This window comes from Phoenix dactylifera, chromosome 11 (genome assembly GCF_051530095.1).
Source record: "Phoenix dactylifera cultivar Ajwa chromosome 11, Ajwa_hap1_PhDact_Kaust_v1.1, whole genome shotgun sequence".
Taxonomy (NCBI): domain Eukaryota; kingdom Viridiplantae; phylum Streptophyta; class Magnoliopsida; order Arecales; family Arecaceae; genus Phoenix; species Phoenix dactylifera.
Genome location: NC_143200.1, coordinates 30,163,879 through 30,188,067, shown reverse-complemented (window position 1 = coordinate 30,188,067; position 24,189 = coordinate 30,163,879). Strand labels below are relative to the sequence as shown.

General features: G+C 39.1%; 3 protein-coding genes across 3 annotated transcripts; 1 reads left to right on the top strand and 2 right to left on the bottom strand.

The window, feature by feature from the left end:
• Positions 1 to 777: 777 nt before the first annotated feature.
• LOC103715541 (methyl-CpG-binding domain-containing protein 2-like) lies at positions 778 to 10,792 on the bottom strand. The gene is made up of 5 exons (XM_008803208.5): positions 10,499 to 10,792; positions 8,358 to 8,861; positions 2,255 to 2,308; positions 1,930 to 2,093; positions 778 to 1,261 (listed from the first exon to the last, which is right to left on the bottom strand). The coding sequence occupies exons 2-5, from the start codon at positions 8,837 to 8,839 to the stop codon at positions 1,047 to 1,049; spliced, it is 915 nt and encodes a 304-aa protein (XP_008801430.2). The 5' UTR covers positions 8,840 to 8,861; positions 10,499 to 10,792; the 3' UTR covers positions 778 to 1,046.
• Positions 10,793 to 14,316: 3,524 nt separating this feature from the next.
• On the top strand, positions 14,317 to 15,015 carry LOC103715559 (agamous-like MADS-box protein AGL80). The gene has a single exon (XM_089926363.1). The coding sequence runs from the start codon at positions 14,317 to 14,319 to the stop codon at positions 15,013 to 15,015; it is 699 nt and encodes a 232-aa protein (XP_089782489.1).
• A 2,370-nt stretch (positions 15,016 to 17,385) lies between these two features.
• LOC103715535 (uncharacterized) lies at positions 17,386 to 20,314 on the bottom strand. The gene is made up of 3 exons (XM_017844801.5): positions 19,853 to 20,314; positions 18,938 to 19,211; positions 17,386 to 18,153 (listed from the first exon to the last, which is right to left on the bottom strand). Exons 1-3 carry the CDS (start codon positions 19,958 to 19,960, stop codon positions 17,816 to 17,818), a joined length of 720 nt encoding a protein of 239 aa, XP_017700290.2. The 5' UTR covers positions 19,961 to 20,314; the 3' UTR covers positions 17,386 to 17,815.
• Between the last annotated feature and the right edge of the window lie 3,875 nt (positions 20,315 to 24,189).

Genomic DNA, 24,189 nt, shown 5'->3' with positions numbered 1-24,189 from the left:
CTGTGTCATACCAGCCATTCAAAGATTCTGGACTGGTTTAACTACTAACAGCTTCATTTCTAGCTATTCAAGTGTTGCACACCCACCAATGAGGTTTACCGTTTACGTTTATGATTTGAGTTTAAAATATTGGTCTATTCTTGCAAAAAATTAGTTGCACAACATGCAGTACATCATACTTTTTTACTTTATTTTTTCTATAAAAAATATATTTTCTTTGATCAATGGAAAAGAGAATATACCATACCTGAGTGGCAGCAGTTAGCTTTCAGCATCACGAAAAATTGGCTTCTTATAAATAAAAAAAGGCCATTCAAAGATGTCCTACTGCCTCTGATTTGCATGATTTTTCAGCTGAGATGGTAAGAGATACAAAGTCAACATCATATCCAATTTTGTAGCATCGAAACCTCCATTCGCGCATGGCTACAAAAGTCAACATCTCTCACCCTCTGAGACACACAGGCAGAAGACTTTTAACACCTCGAACAGCCCTTGTATTTCAGTTCTTACTCTCAAAAGCATTAAATTAAAAAAGAACAAGTGTACAAATCACGTCAATTAAAAAAGAACAATCTGTAATCAGATGACGAGCGGATGTCAGGCCATCATTATCAAGGTGCTCCTCGATGCAAAATACTTGATATAGCGTTTCTTTTAATCCATGTTCTGCGGTTCATGATGTACTACCTCTAATCTCAGGTGAGAGAATGCCCGGTTCTCTCAAAAAACATTAAGCATCAAAGTCACCATCCAGGCACCCAACAAACAAGCACCTTAGAAACTGCGAAAAGTTAATTAAATTAAACTGCTGTAAAATCATTCATATTCAGAGAATCATGAATGTTGGTATCCCTCTGTACCAAAACTTTGAGCATTCCACAACCAAGCTAACAAAAAGGTATGCCCTTCTTGCCCTGTATGTTTGTACCTATCATTCCCTTTGCTACACTAGAGGAAAAAGAAAACAAATAGCATCACAACCACAGCACCAAGGCAGAGTAGACAGCACACTACAGCTCATAGGAAGAAGCATTTCTGGATTGTTAAGCATCTTCTAACTTGATCTTTGGCTGAATATATGCAGAACTATTGTAACTATGTCTGGATGAACTCTCGGTTGCTTTCTTCTTTGCTGGAGGTGATGGTGCAGGTTCGATAGGAGGGAAACCAGGCGCCCCACGATAAGGAATCGGTGAACCCAGTCCACCACTCTCAAGCTCCCTCTTAATAGGGGGAGCTGCCCAGGAAAGGGGATTCACTGCACCGGGAACAACCACGCATAGTATTAGCATAGTTAGCACAACAGTTTTGAGGTCGATATCCAATCAGTTAGCAAGAAAATCACAATCTCTCAATATGGGAAATGATAAAAATCTGACAGTATCCAGGTAAATGTATTGGAGGGATTACATAAATATCAGAAATATCATGAGAATACATGTGAAATTTGATGAGACTTTAACTAAAAAACATGAATAACACAAATTGTAAGAACTAGCTAACAGAAGATCCCAAAATAAGGTTGCAGTATATATCACAATTTCATGAGTGATATACTAGAGCTGGTTCTCATGATATTTTATCTGCAGATTCAATGAATGGATTGCTTGAAGAATTCGTAAACCATAAGGTGCTTTCCAAATAGCTGCAAAAAGATTACATGCCAGCAGGTTATAGTTGTCATTCTCTCCCCTCACCCTTTCAGCTCACATCAAAATCACAGTGACATTTCTTTAAGATAAACAACTACATCTTACAAAACAGATACCACACAATCAGGGGAATTCTTAGGTTGAACAGCCCCAAAGTTGGCATAAGAATTTATTCATTACCAAGAAGACCAATAGCACAGAGAGCTTGCAGGACAATTTTGCAGTTGATAGGGCTCTGAAAGAACACTAAGTAACTTTCACTATAATCACATACCTTCTTCTGGTCCAAGAGGCCTTGTCGATCCCAGGCCAGCACCATCACAAGGACTTGTTACACGTGAAGAACGTTTTCTCACATAATTATCTTGCAGAGGTTTAGGGATCTGAAACGAAAACTGAGATTTATTGACACCATCCTCTGGGTGTTCGTTCAAATACCTGCACGTGCAATAGCATGCTCAAAATGTTCACAGACCAAACAAACAGGACGCATATTAATCCAAATAAAAGTCAGAATATAAAGAATCAGGAATAGGAAGGCATGATTAACAATCTTGAAACATTTTGTAAGGCATAAGCGCAAGAATTTTCAGTCATACTTTTCAACCTCGACCATCGACCGAAGTTTCTTCCCAGTTGGAGAAATATAATACCTGGAAAAATATTAGTCATTATTAACACAATATTCCAAATTAAATTACCAATATTGCATACAGAAATTAAAACTGCATTCCATACTGGCCTTGGCATTGGCAATAGATAAAGTTTTCGTAGGGTGTCAACTGACTCATGCATAAGCAGAATTATTTTTAATATGTGGCATATTAATAGAAAGACCAAAAAAGCAAAGAATATTGGCTAAAGAGATAAAGGTTTGTAAATAGAAATTCTCCAGAAGCTATCATAATAAAAGTAACAGCAAGTTTTCTTCTGGGGAGGAAAAAAAACATTTAAGAACATTTGCTTCTGCTAATCCGGAAAAAAAACTTCACTCCAACAGTCCCAGATAGTTCTGAAAACATGGTTGCAACATAATCCTGGCTAATGCCAACATTAGAGCATCGTCCAGGATTTTCCTAGTTCTATACCTTCCCTTCTAGGACTTAAAGTTAAATTTAATGACATTATATTAAAGTCCTAAAAGGGAAGCTAACGAACTAGGAAAATCCTGGACAATGCTCTAATTTTGCCCATGCCACATTATTTAATCTAATAACAGCAACCACCCCCGCCTCTTTTGCTAAAAGCAGGATAAATCCATAAATTCTTAAGAACCCCCCTCCACCAATCAAAAACCTCTATCACTTTAATGGTAGAATCTAATACAAGTCCAACAAACAAAGAGAACATGAACAACACATGCCACCTCACAGTTAAAAAAGGAAATGATTTCACTTAAGCACCAAGTGAGACTATGAGAGCATAATCTTTCGCACAAGCACAAAATGAAAAGAAAAAAAAAGGAATTGTTGTTAAGCATCTAGATGGTGTAAACCAAAGCAACGATATATCAAACTAGAACCCCTGTAAAAGTTGTCTGCGATCTGGGAAGATCTTGGTTTTCTAATATAGACCAGATAGTAAAATTTTAAGCAGGCAATAACAGAAGCGAGAGAGAGAGAGAGAGAGAGAGAGAGAGAGAGAGAGAGAGAGAGAGAGAGAGAGAAGAACAAAAGCGTAAAACAGAATTGTCTCCAAGCATCCCCTCCTTGAAAGCAAATGCTCCAACAATTATGATGGATTCAGAAAAGCTTTACAATGTACTGCATATATAAATTAGTGAACCATTGTCAACATGACAATAGAACCATTATGGCATTAAACAAATACAATTGCTTATGTGAACCATCTGGCATCATGCTGGTGCATATATGTGCCACAAGGTGGATTCACCTCAAAAACAAATATAAACAATCCAAGTAAATAGCTGAAATGACAAAAGGAGACTTCGTTAAAAATCATTTCTCAGAGAGATGCCCTGTTGCATGCCTTCTCCATGCAAGTTCTCACAATGTTGCCCCAAGGAAATGATGATTCCAGGTATCCAATATATCACCGAGCTTCTGAACCTAAAGCATTACAACTGGAAAATCTCACGGTCCTTCCCCACATATTGCTGTACCCACTGAAGGATCTTACAGAACTCATTTGTTTTCATGAGATCAAATTTCACCTGGTATCTGGATGGATGCGGCTGACTCTGAAGCTCCATATTTATGGCCTCGCTATAATTACATTAAGTCCCAACTCTCATCCCATGTTCCCTTGATAGCATTCAAAATCATTATAATTAAGTTTTTACATCAAAATTATAGCTCCCTATACTTGTTTTGAAGTATAATGTAAGTTGTGTTTTATAGCTCATCTTTTGACCTGAGCTGCAATATGGAGGAGATAATTTTTTTATGTGTGTGTTTAGACGAGCCTATGCATTACAAGAGTATAATGAAAAATGATAACATGCTAAAATTATAGGTTTTCCTAATGTATTTGGCATAGCTTTCAACTTTGTCACTTAGCTTTCCATGTCAATAAAAATCAAATTCAGATAGCACATGACATGGAAGGCATACCCCGGCAGTGCTAACTTGCATAGGAATGACTGTTGATACGTTATTCCATATTAGATATATCAATCTAAAAATAACTTGGCACAAGTCTTACTTGTATCACATATTCTTCTACATAATTACACCATATGTCATCATGCGATCTTCCATCATATGTTTTGGGACCAGCCTGCCTTTGTCCTTCCTAACATGAGCTTTCAGCTTCACAAGACTAATTGATCACTTCAAAAATCTTCTTGAGTTCTGTCCATAACCATACATCGAGAACTTCTAATCCAATGAAATGATAAGGACAACTCCATCAGTCCATCTATCTCACATTGTATCTTGCTGCCCACGTACTACAAAAAACTACGAGGATGGGTCCACATGCCTAGCAAAACAAGAAATGAATATGGGTCGACATGCTTCCCTGTGCATAAAGTATTATAGTTGACAGATTTTTTACTTTATAACTTGATGAACGAGATCATAAAAATAGATAAACAGCTACTATGGATTCTCATTGATGTTCAAAATTTAATAGAAAAACATGTGAGAATGTTGTCACAAAACATCTACCTTGGAAGTAATTGGAAAGCATCCATTATGAACAATAAATTTTATTAATTCTCGTTTAGATGGTTTTGAACATGAGCTCATTTGCAAACTTATCAAAATGCCAAGGTAGTCAGACCCCTAAATAGCGGCAGAACACCTAGACAGCCAGGTAAGCACTCGCAGTTAAAAATCCTGCGACATTAATAAAATTAGTAAAATAGCATTCTAATCAAATTATCACAAACAAAATAGCCTAAGCTCTAGGTTTCCGTGTTTTCCTTGTTTCTCGCCCTCAACCCTCCAGTCAGTGGAGATTAAGGTCTAAAATTAAGAGAGGGCAACCTGATGGATGCTGGACTTATATAGATTTGGGATGGTTGTGGTCTTAGAGAAAGATAGCCTTAAAGTGATTTTATAATTTCACTCCAAGATTTATTAAATGTAACCCAAATTACTAATATGTAAATCTTCATAAAGGTTTAAATCTTGATACTAGGGCCTGCTCCAACCTACAGCTAGGTCGGGACAGTACGAGGACAATACAAGATGGACTGGGATGATCATTAACAACAAGAATGAAGAGAAGAACTTAAAAAATGGAATCCAAGATGCTAGGGTATCCAAGTTGCAAGACACAACCATCCCAATCAATTGGCCCGAGACAGCCTCGTCTAGAGGGATTCAGGAAACTGAATGCATCCTAGGACCAGGTGTCTCCCTTAATCCCACCACTTCATTATATATATACCTATGCTTTCTCTTTTGTCTCTGAGGATGAGGATCAAGATCAAGTGCGTTCGAACCAAGCTTTTGGTCCCCTCTTTTTCCAGAGAGTCCAATAGAAGAAGATGAAAGCATTGATAGCGAAAGGCGATGTGAAAACGGTTCACAATGTGTGGTCAAGATGAAGTGTCGAGGACTGCCCTCTTTTTCCTAGTATATCCAACCCTCGCCCCCCTTCTCAGTTATCCTCTTGGCTTCCTCGGCGAATGCAACAATCGAACACAAGAAGAGTTCAGCCCCTGCTCTCCCCCCCCCCCCCCCCAAAACACACACACCTTTTTTGGCTATGAAATTGAATCTAGCACTCCATTTTGAACAAGAAGCTTCAGACTCTCCTTCATTGATGCTTTTCACATGCTGATTCACCTCTTTCTTAACATCTATCCTGAACTGAAAAGCAAAGATAAAGAGCATATTATGGAAAAGCCCATGGGTAATAACGTCCCTATCGATCCATCATTCACATCTATCTATTGCTTCCTGAAGCAGCCGAAGATCCACGGAACCACTCTTTTCCTTCCCCAAGAGCACTAGCCAAGAATGTCATATTATGCTATGCTATACAATGTCATATTATATTATTTTACATTATAGTAATATTATACTATATCGTTTATTATGTATTAATATATGTTATGTTTTATTATGCTCTGTTGTATAATACTATGCAATGTCCTTTATGATAATTTTATCATATAAAAGTACTTTCTCAGTTTGTTTACCAAACACATGTTAAAGTACCATAGCACTTTAGAAATATAGTTACTAAATAGCAAACAGCTTTTTATAAAAGCTCTACTTCAGACAGCTCTACTTCCAACAGCTCTACCTCCAACAAGGCCTTAAGTATCAGAGGGCCTAGCCGGAGCCAATCCAACGAGCTCTCTGACCCTTGCTTGTTGCCTTGCAAGTTCACAGAGGTGGTCTGCATCGGCATTCCCTGCATCCTCAGCAACACATAGCATTACGAAAACTGCCAGATACTCATTTTGGCTAGGCCAAAAAGTTCCTTGTAATAAACAAAAACTTGGACTAATCAAGAGAGCAAGAGAGCGGCACATATTTACCTTGAACCGGGCTGATCCACTAATACTCGAACACTAGCTTACCTAACTGCTAGTAATGAGTAGCTAACAAGTAAAATCACCATTGGAATCTTTTACTAAATGGCTAGCTTTTTTATATGCAAAAATAAAAATGCCCAAAGATTCAATTTCAAATAGAAAATAAAAGGACAGAGAATTAATGGACAAAGAGTTATGATGCTAGATGTCCTAGTTTTTCTCTGGGGGCCCAAACACCTTTAGGGCATGTTTGGATGGTAGGCTACATTATTCGTTGGACAAGGCCTAATTAGTTTTTAAAGTCAGAAAGGGAGAAATGGTTGGAAAGGAGAAAGTACTAAGATCAAAGCCATCCTCATGCCACAATCCTTGAAACATTAGGATTATGAGTTTCATTTGAGAGATGATTTTTCTCATGAGGACTATTTAGGATCAAATTAAATATTCCCTTCCCGTTACATAACTTCTCCTCAAACTCCTCTTTGTTTGGCTATAGATAGATTAAAACATATCTTATTGACAGATAAGAAACTCTAGCATCCAAATAGGGCCTTAGAGGCTAGCCTGCATTAAGTGCAAGAAATCTCATAAACTGATAAAATATTAATTTTCTTCTAGGGGCCCAAATGCCTTTAGAGACCGGCCTGTATTAAATGCAATATAGCTTACACTAAGGAAATGATTTCAACTAGAATTATCTATATCATTTATGTGATGCAATAAAGAATATCATAGCATATGTTAAGTGCACAAAATAAGAATCAAACTTATTGAGAAGCATGCATGCAAGGTACACTTCCATTTGCATTAATTCTCACATAGTTCATAGAACACAGGAACCTATAGAAGACCAAATTCATCTGCCACGAACTAGTGATTCACCACATTGTTCCAAGCATAAACATCTTAAACGACTAATGAGATACATGTATGACTCTTTAAGTCATAGCCAGAATGACAAGGTTACAAAATGTTATTTATTTGTGCCATCAATGTTCATTAGGCTGCAGGCAATGCACTTTGATTCGATATCCGTGTGAACTTCCACTTATATGTTGCAGCACATCAAAATGTTTGCTTAAATATTTGACTACTTAAAACAGTTTGCTCCAATGTATGTGATGCAGTAGGTTGGTCTTTTTTTTCTAATATAATGTGTTGCTTGAGTTGTCTGATAATGACAAATGAAAATCAAGAAACTGTGTCGCATGATCTTAACGCACCAGATATCAACAGAGCAAAGTTCAGCTTAATAACCTCATGACATAACTGGCAAATATGAAAGTAAAAGACAAATTTGTTTGGAGATCTAGACTTCCATTATTATAAAAAAAAGGAAAAAAGAAGATTATACCTAGCCTTAAATTGATAAGGGGAAAAAAGCGTGTGTATAGCAAAGCTATAAAATAGCAATTATATTTTTGATAAAACAATGTTACTTCAAGATATAGCAAAAGAGATGAAAGTTCGTGTAACCACATTTTTCAAAAATATTGCAAATTAGTGAAAGGCTTTCCTACTTCTAGCTATGTGGATCATAAGCTTTGCATATTTTATGTTTGCAAATGCCATTGGCAAATTACAATTATCTCTTGTGGGAAAGTTTTTTATATGGTGATGACAGCAGAAGTATCTTTAAATGAGTATAGAGTATATATTTTCAGTTCAAAATAACAGGTGATTCTTTAACGAGGACTAGCCAATTAATTCTGAAAGATAAAGAAGGTGCAAGAGGAAGGACATACACATCTGCAAATTTAGTGCTTCCTTCACCTCTGATTCTAAGCAACCTTTCCCAGCCACGAGGTGGTTGAGCAATGTTAGGTTTATCAATTGCCCAGAGTCTACTACCATCCTGAGATATATCTGTTGGATCTTTACATGATATATCAGGCCGCCACTCACGAGCTCGTTCACATACAAAAGGTTCTTGCAAGATAGTTTCACGAATTTCTTCATACTTCGCTTTTGTTGGAATAAGCCTCCATTTAAAACATGAAGCACATTGGACAGTGAATGCCCCAACAGTCGGCAGAACTCGGCTAGAAGAATTTGGTGCTATAAAATTTTGGACTGATGAAGTATGATTCTCTATGTAATCAGTAACCTCAAGAGCATCCTGACCTGAATCACCTGCATCAGGGTTGTAAAGCACTATCTGATTTGAAGGCAATGGCGAATATTCTTTCTTAGGCTTATGGAGAGCATCTTCTGGATTTGACTGCATCTGAACTTAATTCTCCTGAAACCTGTTATCAAAAGTTATAAGATTACAGAGGCACTAGTTGGAGAAATCTCTGCGAGCAATAAAAATATTCAGTCCCCAACTAATGTTTTTTGCAAGAGTATGTTTTTGAAACTGAAAAACAGTCTAAAACAAAAGTCAGGTTGTTGCTTGGGATTTCATTGGAATGGATTGATTGCTGGAAGATTTTAGGAATTACACCTTCATAGGCAGACATTTTAATAGTCCAGATTGCTAACTTTGCTGTTCCTGAACTGCATTCTCACCTTCATTCCCTAAGCCACTCTGAACTATAACAACAGGGTCTCACCATTCCTCCATTTCCTCTCGTTTGTCTCAGCTTCTCAGCTCACAACACAGATAAGTTGATGAATATCAAATCTGCTGGAATGAATAAGTGTCATCCAATTTTGCTAGGATCAGTGGAACGCTAGGTTGATTGGTACAAAACAATTTAACATGTGGCACTAGCCCTATAGAGACTCAAAAGAACCATTGCACTTTCTACATACCCATTTCTGGACCCCTAGAACTTTGTCTCAGACATCCTGCCAGATGTTGGTAATCAAATCTAGCTGCAATACAATCTAACCTTTCTCCAGTCTTGTACAGAGGGTGTTATTAGTACTGTAGCCATACACTTATTGCAATTCCAGTTCCTAATAGTCTTTGAATTTCTGCAAGCATTAAGCAGAAATCCCCATCAATGACCACATACATGCCGACAAGCTTTACTTCATATTTTTGCAGGCTAGTTTGTGACAGACAATCATTCACATATCGAGAGTACACCTTCCATGAAGCAATGTATCTCAAACGCATCATCAGGACTCCATTTCCCCAAGAGGTTCAAGCTTCACTCACTTGAGCGCATGATGATCTTCATAAGAAATACCCATACCATATAAATTCTTCCCATTACTTGCCCAATATAATTCATGATCTTCTATATGTTTTCCTTATCTAGCACTATGACTGCTTAAGCTCTAAAGTTTAACGCCCTTTGTAATATTTTTTAATACTTAGATTATTGCAAGCAGCACAATTCATATAGACAATTAAAGGAATACTGAACGCAGCGGCTGAAAATGGACAAATATCCACAGCAAGAAGAAATTATATAAAAAAAAAATATTGAAAAGCACCGCTGGATGATCAAAGATGCTGTCTTTACTCACAAATCGCAATCAAGACTGTTGTCCCGTCATCAGCCACATTAAAACACAAAAGCACAACGATTAAAACGTCAAACCTATTTATAAGAAATAAGGTGAAACTACTGAGATTGCACTGTTTCCTTTTAGATGACAAATGAGTTCCCTTCATCGACGAAAAAAAGAAATCAGAAAAATAAATGAACAGATAACCTAGGAAAAAGGAGAAAACTATAAACTTTTAGCTGCATATAAATCCCAAAAGCAACTAGATCCGGCAAGAATATTCTTCGACGGACCAAAATAAGACCTAATTCCATGAGGCAGATAAAGGGAAGATCAAATCTTCCTCAAGAAGTCCACACTCCACCGCAAAAACCAACACGACGCACCACGCAGGAACCAAAACCCCCCAACAACCCACCTGATCGCAGATTATGAGATAAATGCAAGAAATAATGCAAAAGGACGTGAAAATCGCACGCACCGCCGCGATCGATTCTCGCGCCGATTTCGAAGCAGAAAGCGCCGGCGGACAAATGGACAGGCGGACCGGCGATCCAAAGTATCAGAGATCCTCTGAGGGGAGAGGAGCGATCTCTCCCTCTCTGCCCTCCTCTATCTTAAGTTCTTTACCCCCTCCTCTATCGGAGGATACGGAGGTGTTCCGGTGCTCCGCCTTGCTTCTCTATCTTGGGGGGGGGGGGGGGGGGGGGGGATGGTTCTATCCACCTCCGCATTTATCGTTCTCTGGATGACGACGGAAACGGCCGGTACCGCCGGTCTGAAGGCGCAAATCCTACTTATTTGGAGTGTAGGCGTGGGGCCCAGGTTACGCGAACTGACACGTTGTATGGAAAGCGTGTCTGGTGTTGCGGAATGGATAGCTGAGTCGGAAAACCTCGGGCGGTCGCTAGACGAGAAACAAGATAGAAGGGGGCGCCCCGACGGTGACCGGACGCTGGCCAGAATCCACGATCTCGACACGTGGAATCACTTTTTTAACAAACGGACGGTGATGGAGACCGTAGGCAGGATGCCCCGGTCGTACGACATTTCCAGGTGTCTGCCATTATACCGCTGATAAAACATGCAATCCAGGCAGGGTTCGAGTTGCATATTTCGCGAAAGAATGTTCCTCTTCTCTCGTGACGGTCAACCGTTGGATCGAATATTGCACAGCTTCCAAAGCACTCCAACCTCGGTCTACCGTCCGCTGCGCAGATCCCAAAGCGGTCATTGCGCGCATTCTTTCCCCGAAAGATGCAACCCGAGCCCATCCAAGCAGTACAAATCGCATTCCCTCCCGCTGGAATCACAATGAACCTCGTACCGAATGCAGAAGATTGTCTTTAGAAGAAGCCTCAGCCATGGCGGACTATGGTCTTCATTCCCAAGCCGTATCGCTGGTCCCACCGACCTCCAAACCCCTACCTCCAGATCAAGCCCCAACCCCAAAAAGGCCCGCTTTTTGCCCCAGAAAAACAGCAAAGACTGAAACATTGCCATCACTTTCTTCTGACTTCTGCTTGCTCCCCGCAGAGCCGATCTTGTGATGGTTCTCGCTCGCTAGCTTGTCCACTTGCGAAGAAATCCAAAGCTGAGTCCAATACAGAGCACATCCTAAACTGACATCTTTCTCACAAAAGCATCAGCGGAGAAACGGAAAGATGGGAGTTTGTTCATCATCGAGTCTCAACACTGGGAACGAGTTGGCGCTGGGAATGGCCACCGGTAACCGTCGGCGAGCTCGCCGGAACGAGGAGGACCTGGAGAGATATCTATAGTGGTTTCCTTAAAATACGAAAACATGTCAAAGATTTTCACCAGCGACCTTTATCGACGGAGGAGAACGAGGGCGGTGGAGAGCGGGGTTGGCACCAGCTGCGGCGCCGGAGATCGATGTAGCTGAAGGTGGCGGTCTTCTTAGAAGTGTGGACCTTGGAGGAACTAAAGCGGGACAGGGGAGGTCCGGACGGACGTAGCAGAAGGACTGGCCGAAGGCCTCGTCGCCGAGATGCTCCGACATTATCGCGGCGACGACGTGGAGCCGCCTTGGAGGGCGGGGCCGTCGCCGGCTAAGCAGGGGTCAGCTTAGGTGACCGGAGAAGAGGGGTTCATCTAGCTTGCGAGGTGCGAACCAAGTTGAGAGTGATCAAGAATAAAGTAATATTATTATTTTTGATTAAATTTAACTAGATAAGTAACGATTATGGTTCTTTAGAGCGGAAGGCTATCAAAAAAAAAAAAAAAGGCTGTTTGCAATTACAGTAGACATGTTTCTAACAATAATAAAGAAAAAAATTATATATAATATAAAAAAATAAAAAATATAATAAACAAAAAAACTTATTTTTATTATAAATCAAATATTGGTTCTCTCCTTGGTGAACTAGCAGTGCTTTAAAAAGAAAATGAAATCAAGTGGGTCACCGATCTAACTAAAATTATACATCACTTCATACAGAGCATATATTGTGCAAGAAAACGACCAAAAAAGTATGCAAAATTTGGCACTCTCCAATATATATATATATATATATATATATATATATATATATATATATATATATATATATATATATATATATATATATATATATATATATATATATATATATATATATATATATATATATATATATATATATATATATATATATATATATATATATATATATATATATATATATATATATTGATTATTAGAATGCAAGACAAGATCATTTCCAACTAAACTAGGGCTTTTGATATCTTATACTTTTCTACCATAACAAAGAGAAAAACAACAATAAAATATCTATAATGAAACACAAAAAAATCGCTCATATTTTTTATCTATTTTTTTTTTATTTATGTATTGCATATCTTGTTGGTTTTTTATATTATCCACACTAAGGATGAAGCCGCATAGTTTGTTAAATTAGTTTTTATGCATGCATGGTCATCTTATTAATTTGAAATGGTTTGGATAAATTATAGAATGAATACTAATAAAACTAAAGATAAATATAAAAATAACCAAATTCGTAGAAGTATTAGTGTGCATGTATGTCTATATTTTCCTCTTGTGATTGAGATAGAGTAGACATGTATATAGCTAGCCAATAATTAAGACAATGTCAATGAAGGAAGTGAATTTAATGCAAACTTTTTTCAAGTGGAATAGAAATGGAGACCGTATTCTTCATTTTGGAAAAAAATAAAAAAGAAAAATTGGAAATAATTCAATGTAAGATGTGACATTGATTAGATTGTTGATTCTTTTCTAAAACAAAGGAAAGAATATAAATTTATTCTATATGTGCCATGATCATGACATCAATGTTTCCAGCTATTATTATTAAAAAAAATTATCATTGTTGATCTTCTCTAGATGCAAATCATCTAATATTAGATTATTATATGTCATTGAACAAGCTACAAAAATCTATAATAATAAAACAAAGATATCAATTACCGACTAAGGTGATAGATAGTGGTTTTGCAAAATTTAATATATTTTTTTTATTGTGGGCAATGCCACAATTTACATCCATTGATCCTCGCAATTTTGACATTTTCTTGAATCAGTCAAATTGAACAATAGTTTGAAAGAAAAAAAATACATAACCAAGGTTGCAACATGAAGGTAGATAGATGCCTTTTGATAGGGAACGAAAACAAAATAAATTTTATATCAAGATTGAACACTTGATAAGTTCTTTACAATGAGATCCATATGAAACTTCAAAAGAACAAACATGGAAGCGATATGACGCCCCCCTTTCAATTTTCAAGCTTAGACGAGGTTGGAAAGGCAAAAGGAACATCACCCCTCCTCCTAAAAAATAAAAAATAAAAAAAGAAGAAAGAAGAAGAAGAAGAGAAGAATTAGCAAATCTCAAATGGCGATTATTTATTACAGAGACTTAGTTGGCTTACAATGTCAAAACATTCATAAATTATCAGTCATCACACGGCTAAAAGTAAATGCATACAGCCATGGGCAACCCAGAAACATCTATAGTATGTTCATTGTTAAAGCCAAATTGGTTGTCATATGTCAAATGTTCCAGTCTATCTTAATGAATTAATAATCTCCAAATCACTACCCCTGATTTCTTGCCTGAGCATAAAAATTGAATCATCAAAATCATAATAAAATGCTATCAAATCCATCATTCCACACTTAAGTGTCCGAATCTCTCACGTATATCCAAACAATGCTCTCCTCCTGTGTATATTAGTATAAAAGCAAGGTGAGTGGCTGGATGTTGCCTCGTTCCTCCTTGCTTAGCCAAGTTTTGACCTCCCTTCATATTCATGGCTCGTAAGAAGGTGAAGCTTGAGTGGATCGTCAATGATTCAGCTAGGAGAGCTACATTGAAGAAGAGAAAGAAGGGTTTGATGAAGAAGGTAAGCGAATTGAGCACTTTATGCGATGTCAAAGCGTGCTTGATTGTCTATGGGCCAAATGAACCCCAACCAGAGGTATGGCCATCGGCGCCAGATGCTATGCGCGTGCTTGCGAGGCTAAAGAAGATGCCCGAGATGGAGCAGAGTAAAAAGATGATGAACCAAGAAGGCTTCATGCGCCAAAGGATCATGAAGCTACAAGAGCAACTCAGGAAGCAAGATAGAGAGAACAGAGAGCTCGAGACAACCCTTTTGATGTACCAAGGCTTAGCAGGGAAGAGCTTACACACTGTGTCCATTGAAGATATGACAAGCCTTGCATGGCTCATTGAGATGAAGGTAAATAAAGTGCATGAGAGGATAGAGCATTCAAAGGGGGAGATGGCATCAAAGATGGTGGAGGGGGTGAAAGAGGAGAAGAAGAAAGTGGAAGGGCCATCAAATATCAAGGAAAAAACACCCTTGGAGGTCGCCATGGAGGAACTTCAAAGGCAAGACTGGTTCACTGAAATTATGAACCCACATGATCTAACGATCTGCGGAAATGAAGTTGTGCAACCCTACATAGACCACAACAACCCATGGTTGGATGCTTACTTTCCTTGAACTAAGGTAGTGCTCGTAGTAGTAGCTACTGCAACACCAATAGAGATAGATGTGGTTTTTGATTTCTCAACTGTAGCATCAATAATGTCTTCACCAGTATGGTCTTAACTCTAGTATGTCATTATCCTTTTTTTTTTGCTTCTCTTTTTTATCATCCATGTTAATAAATATTACAAGATGACAATGTCATTGAAAATTTAAATTCCAGTTTTCTCCACTACGCATCAAGGTCAGCAAGAATGACCCTTATATATATATTTTTTCTCAAGAGTAAAAAGATAATTAGATTTAGCATGCATGGCTATTTGAAAAGAATCCCATTCAATTTTGAATAGGGTTGATAAGGCTGCTCACATATAATGGGATTGAATTAAAGAGAAACCTAAAATGCTTAATTGGTATTGTGAAGAAATAAGCGCATGATTTTTGTTTATACATATTTTTGCGAGCACGTTGCCTTGAGAAGATTAAACAAATGACACAGCAATTTTAATATGATCGGAAATTATGCTGTGAGGCTACTAAACTGAGGAATGGCCTAAAGAGGTCTTATATTGTTTATACAAAGCTGTACCATTTGAACTACTTTATAACGTAAAGCGTTCATCCAAGGAAAACCCGCATCATTTTATTCAGCGCGTCCGTTTATACCATATTATGCATTTGATTGTAATGAGAGAAAATGTTAGTCCTTCCCTAACTATTTGAGGCAACACCAAATAATATTGAGAGTAGAAAATTCCAAGCCTACATGGCACAGAAAATAACAAAATAATATATATATGAATCGTGGGAAATGAAAATACATTGTCAAAGCGAGCTAGTGATACATCTTCCCAGACAGAAATCATCACTATAAAACAAAAGGAGTAGAACAAATAACTAGAATAAGAATGTTTGTACTGTCTCTCTAAACTCGGTTGTACAAGTAGATACAGAAGAGGGCAAAAGGAAAATGAAAATGAAAATGTGTGAAGCTCCCATTATGTGCGCACAAAAAAATAGTTAAACCCATAAAATACTGATTAGGCAATTTCATAATCAACTGCTTCTCTATGTATATATAGTATAAATCTCGCAAGTTGTACTGAGCAGCAAATCTAAATGTCGCAGGGAGCGCAATTACTCCCCTACCTGTATCGAGAATTCCATTTATACCGTACATAGAGGGTTCCCTTCAACTTCTAATTACTTTGTATGCACCTAGCCTCCCTCTTCAATTGTTTTACATGCCCCCCTCAGCTCATGTTATATATACTCGTCAATTTAAAATCTCATAAATTCAAAGAAATAGTTATAGAAAGAATATGAATCAATGATTGCATGATTTCGATGTCTTTCCTTGATAAGTTGGCTGCATTAGATCTACAAGTTGTAGATAGGAAAAAAGTATATCTTTCTATTCATCTTAATCTGAATTTTCTCTTGTTCTTTCCTGGTGTATTCACCAAGCAACCACATAGACATGCATGCCTTCCCATTTGTTTTTGGAAAACCTTTTTCTTTGGTAAGCAATAAAGAAAATGCTTCAAGAAAAAGAGAACAGAGCAAGAGAGATATGGATAGAGAATAAATTTAAAGAAAGGAGAAATTTTTATATGAATCACGTTCAGTAAATTTTTATGGCCCACTAAATCTGATCCACCTAATAATTTTTCCATAAAGAGAACTCCGGGCACCTCTAGCATAAAATACAGTAAAGAGGTATTTTCTTGTTTCTCTCTATTTATTTTTCTTTTTCATTTTTTTTACAATTATATTTCATTGACTTTTCGTCGATCCATAAACTTTAGTATACAGATGTTAAATATTTTATTACTTTTAAATTACAAATTGTTATAGGAATTTTGTAGAATAGCTACATCCATAGGACTTTAGAAACAGCACATATTTCGTTATTTAGTCTTTTCACATAATGCTCGTAGTATTTTTATGTTTGAAACCGCTCTACATATTCCATGTTGTAAATTTCTAGTTCATAAACCGTCTTGGCCTCATTTTTTAATCTAATTGCTATTGTTCTCTTAATCATTTGAAGTAAAACAGAATGGAACTTCACTCTTAACATAAAAAGAAAAAATCATCAATACCAGAATTAAATATAAAATTCTGATTTACTCGGTTAATCCTTCATATACATTTTATATTGTAACTTTTTTCCTTTTCGAATCAAAAATATAGAAGAATCACAAAATTTAAAGAGTATTTCTTTCATCAGAGAATAGAACATGGTTGAATCTCCCACCAGATCCTTTTTCTTGGAAAAAAAATGTGTTACTCACTACATAAAATATGTATATATATTATTTATAATATATCCAAGGCAAAAGCGAGATTTAGGAATGCATGCACGTCAAGTAAAAGAAATGCTTCCAAGAAACACACCACGATTTTCCTTAAGAAAAATTTGCATGTTTATAATGTGCAATGAACATTATAAACAATGCAATTCACTTCATCATCAGATAAGCATCAACTTTCCCAAGCACAAACCTGATGAAAACCATGCGCTCCTGCTAGCATGAACCGGGTGATATATGTTTTCAAGAGACGAGGAATAACCTAAAAGAGAATATTCCATTCTACAACAGAAGCTACGTGCACGTACAAAAGGACCTTCTCTCATTGATTCCTCGGACTACTAAACTAATCCTTCAGTTCTCCTGCTGGAACATGTCACCAGATGTCGGAAGGGGAGCAAGAAAAGCAATCAGGATACCATCAGTTATCTCTGATTCCCAGTGCAAAACTGGAATGCCCATTTCCAAAAAGGCAAGGGTCATGCACTCTGCTCTGGCCATCACCAAGACCACATCACAGGAGTCGATGGGTTGGGTGGAAGCTGTGGAGTCATGCAGTGCTGCTGCCACTGATGGAATCCTTCACCACCCGCTCCTCCGTCGATACTTGCTTGCTCTGCTTGGTCTCTCTCTTCTTCTACTTCCATAGACACGCTCTCAATTTGTTCAGCCTCCATTGGCTCCTGCGATACCTTGCTCTGCACTTCAATAGGGTCTCCGGAACCAGTAGCGACCACAGAGCCCTTGTTCGGCACCCAGGGAACCACCGCTAAGCAGTTACTTGATACAGCTGATTTGTCTTCTACTCGCATCTGGTTACCTGACTGGAAAGCTTGATCTGGAGAAAGCGTGAAGGTCACAGTTAGAGCCGCCACACCAACAAAATCAAAGCTGCAGACGTAGATGGTCAATGTTTGTTGTAATCACCACTTATCCTAAAATCCAATCCAATTATGCAGGTGTAGATTATGCGCATGCATGCATTCATCATGATACCAACCATAAGCGAATGCAATCAAAATATAATTTAATATAAAATTATTTTTGCTTCTTACTTATCTGAATTATAGAACAAGATACAAAAATATTTATATAAATAAATCAAAAAATATAAAATATATAAATAAATCTACGTCATCCTATAAGCTTAAGCTTTTAGGACAAGTGGTGATTTCAACATGATATCAGTGCAGAGGTCCTAAGTTCGAATCCTACACTCTTTAACTTCATTATTAAAAATTTCACAGGTTGGACTCACCAATTAAAGAAAAGTCCGAAGGAAAGTATAAGAAAATATAAAATATATAAATAAATCTACTAATTTCTACAATGTTTGATCACGGCTTCAATTCTATCCTGTTATTTTTACTCATGATTGAAGAAATGAGAAAAAAAAGCTGCTCTTTTGGAAATCTTTTTGAAAATAACTACTTGTTCCACACCACATGGTAGAGGTTTGAAGGGTACAGGAGCAATAACCTGAACCCATCTTAGATGCGGCATGGCTCAGAATTTAACAATGAGAATTCAATATACAGACCTAGGGTTAAAAAAATAATAATAATTTTCCATCCAGAAGGAAAGAAAGAGAGAATTCAAGAGAGGATATTGTGAGTACTTACTCTTTAGACCATGGATCAGGTCCGAGCTCACTCTGAACGAAACATTTGATTGAGCAGGTGACCAGAGGAGCTGGGCGTCCACAGGCTTGTACAGAACAAGAGATCTCTCCTCATTCAAAGCAGGAACTGGCACAGCATCGGTCATAGTGGATCCTGATTCGGGCATACTACTGCTACCACTCATTAGATCCCTCGGCAGCTGCTGCTGTTCGAATTCGAACACCACTGGAACTGCTGAGTCTTCCTCTTCCATAATCGGAGGTAGCTCCGCATCCTTGGCAAAGGAAGGAAAGAAAAAATAAATAAATGAACAACAGACCAGCTAATAGCTGGCCATCTATGAACAGGACAAACAAACAGGGATAAAAAAAACCACCTAATAACTGCCCAGCATGAATTTACTTCTCTACTCCCAAATTTGCGTAACAACCCCGAAGAAACAAAAATATGAACAACGACACACCCAGAAATGAATCCTTGCTTGAGATTAAAGTTGCTGTTCCTTGAAATAGAAAAGAACGATCAGATTTTACAAATAGGGAACAAAAGAGGGGAGAGGGGGGGGAAGAACAATCGTGGATTCAAGATTATCGCTTATTAAATGGCTTACGGCCAAACTTAAGTTTTCCTCTTGAGTTCGTAACCTACGCCTCCCAAATCAACTTTTTCCACCCCTCGAACGACCAAAGTCTCCAATGATCAATTATTTTCATCCAACAAGCAACCAAAATTCTTAAATTGTTTAAAAAAACAGGAAAAGGCAGGACCCCCCGAAATTGAGCATAAAGATGGAAAAATCATGGCAAAAATTCCACTTATTTTGTAGAGAGACTGAATTGTTAGGGGGGAATCTGGTAAAAATTTCATAAAAAGAGGAGCTACTATTGAATTTCCACGAAGAAAAGGCTCTCTTACCAGTCTCCTGATCTTTCTAGCCGGCGACGACAGGGAGAACTCCGAGAAGTCGCCGTACACTTCCTCCAGATCCTTCCTCTTCATCTTCCCCGGCAAAAATCCCGCCATCTCCCAACCAACCCACAAACCCTAACCCCAGCCGCCAGTCACAAATTCTCCTCCGAGTCGGCCACCAGAACACCAAAATTATACGAGAAATCCCAAAACCCCAAACCCCCTTTTCACCAAAACCAACTCCCTAGGGTTTCCACCTCCGCTTCTCCAACAATTCCTCTCCCCCTGCTCGCCTCTCCGTCGGGTTTACTCCTCTCTCTCTCTCTCTCTCTCTCTCTCTCTCTCGATTGGTCCGTCGTTGAGAGCTTGGTAGTGATGGGTGAAATAAGTGTGGGAAGGAGAAAAGGGGGTTGGCGAAGACGCTTCCGCGGCACTCTCGATCTCTCCAGAACCACCGTCGCGGCTTTCAGATGTAATTACTGGAATGCCCTCAAGATTTAAGGTACGTGGAAATCGGTTTTGGGGCGAAGACGTCCGGTTTCGTCATTTAGACCTTCGTGAGCAGTTAGGCAACCGACTACTGGACACGTGGCAGGGAGACATCGGCTTGGGCGATCTCTGCCAACTACATGCCGTGTACATGGGAAGGTACTGTCGATCCAGATCAAGATGAACGAGACAAACCGTTCGTGCACTTGATTTCGTATCACATGGGAGCCCCCATTTAGCGAACCCAGCTCCAGTCGTGGCAGTACTTAAGTTTGGCACATGGAATACACGGCGAAACAAATCATGCCGTAATTGCATCCGGTCGAAGACTATGGACCGGATGGATGAACCTTAGGGGTGGTAAAATATGATCCGACCTGCCAACCCGATCCATGTTCGACCCGCCATAAACAGGTTTGGGTTTGGCCTAAACAGATTCGGGTCATAAACAGGTTGACCCGTTTAACCTATTTATTAATTGGGTCGGATACGGGTTTTAGACGTCCGACCCGTTTAACCCGTATAACCCGTATAATCTGTTGGGCTGGTAGATAAGGGCCAGGAGACAAAGGCTCAGGGTGGCCCAACTTTCTGCCGCACGCCCGCATGGCCCTCGGCTCGATTTCACCACGAGCTCGCGAGGGCACGAATTGATCACTCGATCAGGGATTCAGGGAATAGGGATTTCAGTATTTCACCGATTCAGGCTTCCCTCTTCCTCTCTTGTCCGCCGTCTTCCCTCCCGTCTTCCCTCAAGACCCTCACAGAGTCGCCGCCTTGCTCAGATCCTCGGAAGATCAGGGACCGCACGTCAAGGGAGTGGAGAGAGGAAGAGATGGGAAAGAAGGCCATGGCTCCAGCGGCGGTGGCGGCGGCGGCGAACCTTGCTCTCGAATCACTGCTTTGCCGAACTCGATCTTTCCATCTCCGCTGTCATCGATCTCGGCCTCACCCTCTCCGCTAAGATCCAAGGATCGCCGTCCCCGACCTCGTCGCCGCTGATTTCAGAGGCGCCCTCTCAATCGGTATGCCTCACTCCCTCTATCCTCCCCCCACCCCATAAACCCTACCACCAAACCCTCCTCCGGCGCCACCACCACCAGTCTATCACTCCATCCCCCTCATCCTCAAGCCCTGAGTAGGGGTGGCCTATCGATCGAAGCAGGCACCTCTCTCTCTCTCTCCGTCGAACCCTCCCACAATCCCACCTCTCTCTCTCTCGTCGAACCCTCCCACAGAGGCACAGACCACAGTCTCTCCGTCGAACCCTCCCACAGAGGCACAGACCACAGTACCACCTCTCTCTCTCTCTCCGTCGAACCCTCCCACAGACCACAGTCCCACCTCTCCGTCGAACCCCCACCTCTCTCTATCTCTCTCCGTCGAACCCCCCACCTCTCTCTCTCTCTCTCTCGCCAGAAGCAACCCCACCGGCGGCCGAGATCGATGACAGGATGACCAACCCACCCTCATGGCCTCCCATCTCTCTCTCTCTCTCTCTCTCTATTTGGTTAAACGGGTCAGAGAAGGAAACCCGACCTGTTTAAATGTTTAATCGATCTGTTTATTAAACAGGTTAAACGGATCGGGCCGGGTTACCTGTTTAATAAACAGGTCGGGTTCGGGTTTGTACTTTCCGACCTGTTTAATAAACAGGTCGGGTTCAGATTTATACTTTTCTGACCCGTTTAACATCTGGCCCGATCCGTTTATGTCCGACCCGACCCGATTGCCACCATTGAACCTGCATCGGCTAAACGACATGCCATGTGCGATTTGATGACGATTAGATTGCATCGGGATAAAGCACTTCTACGCTATTCACACTAGCTAGTGTTTATTATTTTTTAAAACATGCCTCAGAATGTAATAGGCTGATAAGCTCTGAACCACAAATAAGTATCATTGGCCATCGAGCCTACTGTGCGAGATAGATAATTGGCACATAGATCAAGAGGTCGATATATATATATATATATATATATATATATATATATATATATATATATATATATATATATATATATATATATATATATATATATATATATATATATATACACACACACATAACTTGTCCAAATTCGCTCTTTCCTCATTTATTATTGTATTAGATTTGAGCTGATTATGAGCTGCCGTTAGATATAGAAAAAATTAAATTTTAAATAAATTCAGCAGAGTTTAGACTCGAAACCTAGATCACTATACCAAATGATTCCATGGCCAGAAATTTTGCTGCGCGCGCGCATATATATATATATATATATATATATGTGTGTGTGTGTGTATATATGTATATATATAAAGAGAAAGATAGATAAATAGATAGATGTTGATTTCAATGATTAGCACTTTCGCTCAAGGTACCGTCAACTTTATTTATAATGTCGTGCTTGATTAAAACTTGATCAACCATTAAAAAGCTATGAGAGAGATATTCCAAAGTCAGGAGGGCAGATTTGGAGCTATGATCTTTTCCAATTTGCTGTTGAAATAGAGATATGAAAGGTCCACTTCTATGTCGCCTGCAATCTACGTATGGTAGTACTGTGGGAGAATCATATTCAAAGGTCACGAAGCAGTTTTAATAAGAAACACTAACAATCAATTTTTTTATATAAAAAGCATATTTTGAATTTTTGATAGGAATGCTGCCTAGCTAAATGATGTTTCTAGATACTTATTTTTTCAAAAAGTATTAACATACTTTAAAATAATAAAAGTAAAGATGTCCTGAATCCAAATTGGCGACTTATTCCAACCATATGCAAAGTTCCTAGATCAAGGACTTGTAAGCAGCGTATCCTTGCTTTTATTTGACTTTCCTTGATACAAAGTAAAGTTCGAGCTTCTACTCAAATTTGCAAACCTAAAGCATTCGAGTTTGAATTTCATAAGTTGAAATTTAACGGATAACAGATGTTTTGCAAATCATACACAATATTTTATAAAATCATATATAAACTTCCCTTATCACCATTTATAAATAATTTAGAATGTCTATCTAAACTATAAAATGATCCTCTTGTAGCCTTCCACGGCCCCAATTAACCATAGTCACTTTTTAAGCTAACTAGGGCCGCTGCATGACTATTCTACTAAGGATACTCTCAACTATGGGTCCACAAATAATGTAATCCTTCCTTTTCTGCATCAAATCATACAACGATAATGTGGATGGCCTCACATGTATTAGGGCACACTTAATATCTCAAGCAGATTATCTTAAAAACGACAGAGAGGTCAATGTCGTCGGGAATCTCATCATTTTGAATGATGTTAAGAAAGTGATGGAGATAGCCGAAGGGCTCGAGGGTGTTCACTCATTGTAGTGGGGGCGAAATATAAGGGAGCAGAGGCACTTGAGGGCTTGGGGGAGTTAGGACCAGTGCCTCGTTGAGGGAGTGAAGAAACTTAGAAGAAGAAAATTTTGATGGTGGTATGTCGGTGGATGAAGTCTTGGAAGGTGTGAAATTTGTGATCAGAGACCATTTTGGCAGGTTGATTGCAGCCGGAGGCCGGCGTACCTCGGGTCTGATCGTTGCCGGGGCAGAGTTACGGGCAGCTTGGAAGGACATCTCTTATGCGAGGCGCGTTCTCGGTGCCGATAGGAAGTACCTTGAGGAGGACTCCTCCATGGTGATTGACTGAATCTGTGGTGTGGGCAGGTATGGGGATGACCCCCTATTGATTTGTGAGATACGTCGACTGATCAGGAAGTTCATCTCCTTTCAAGCAGCACATGTGTTTCAGGAGGCGAACCGAGTAGCAGACTGGGTCGCCTCATTTATAGCTCGCCACTCCGAAGAGTTCATCTGGACGTCATTGGTAGTTTTATTTTCTTCTCTGTATCT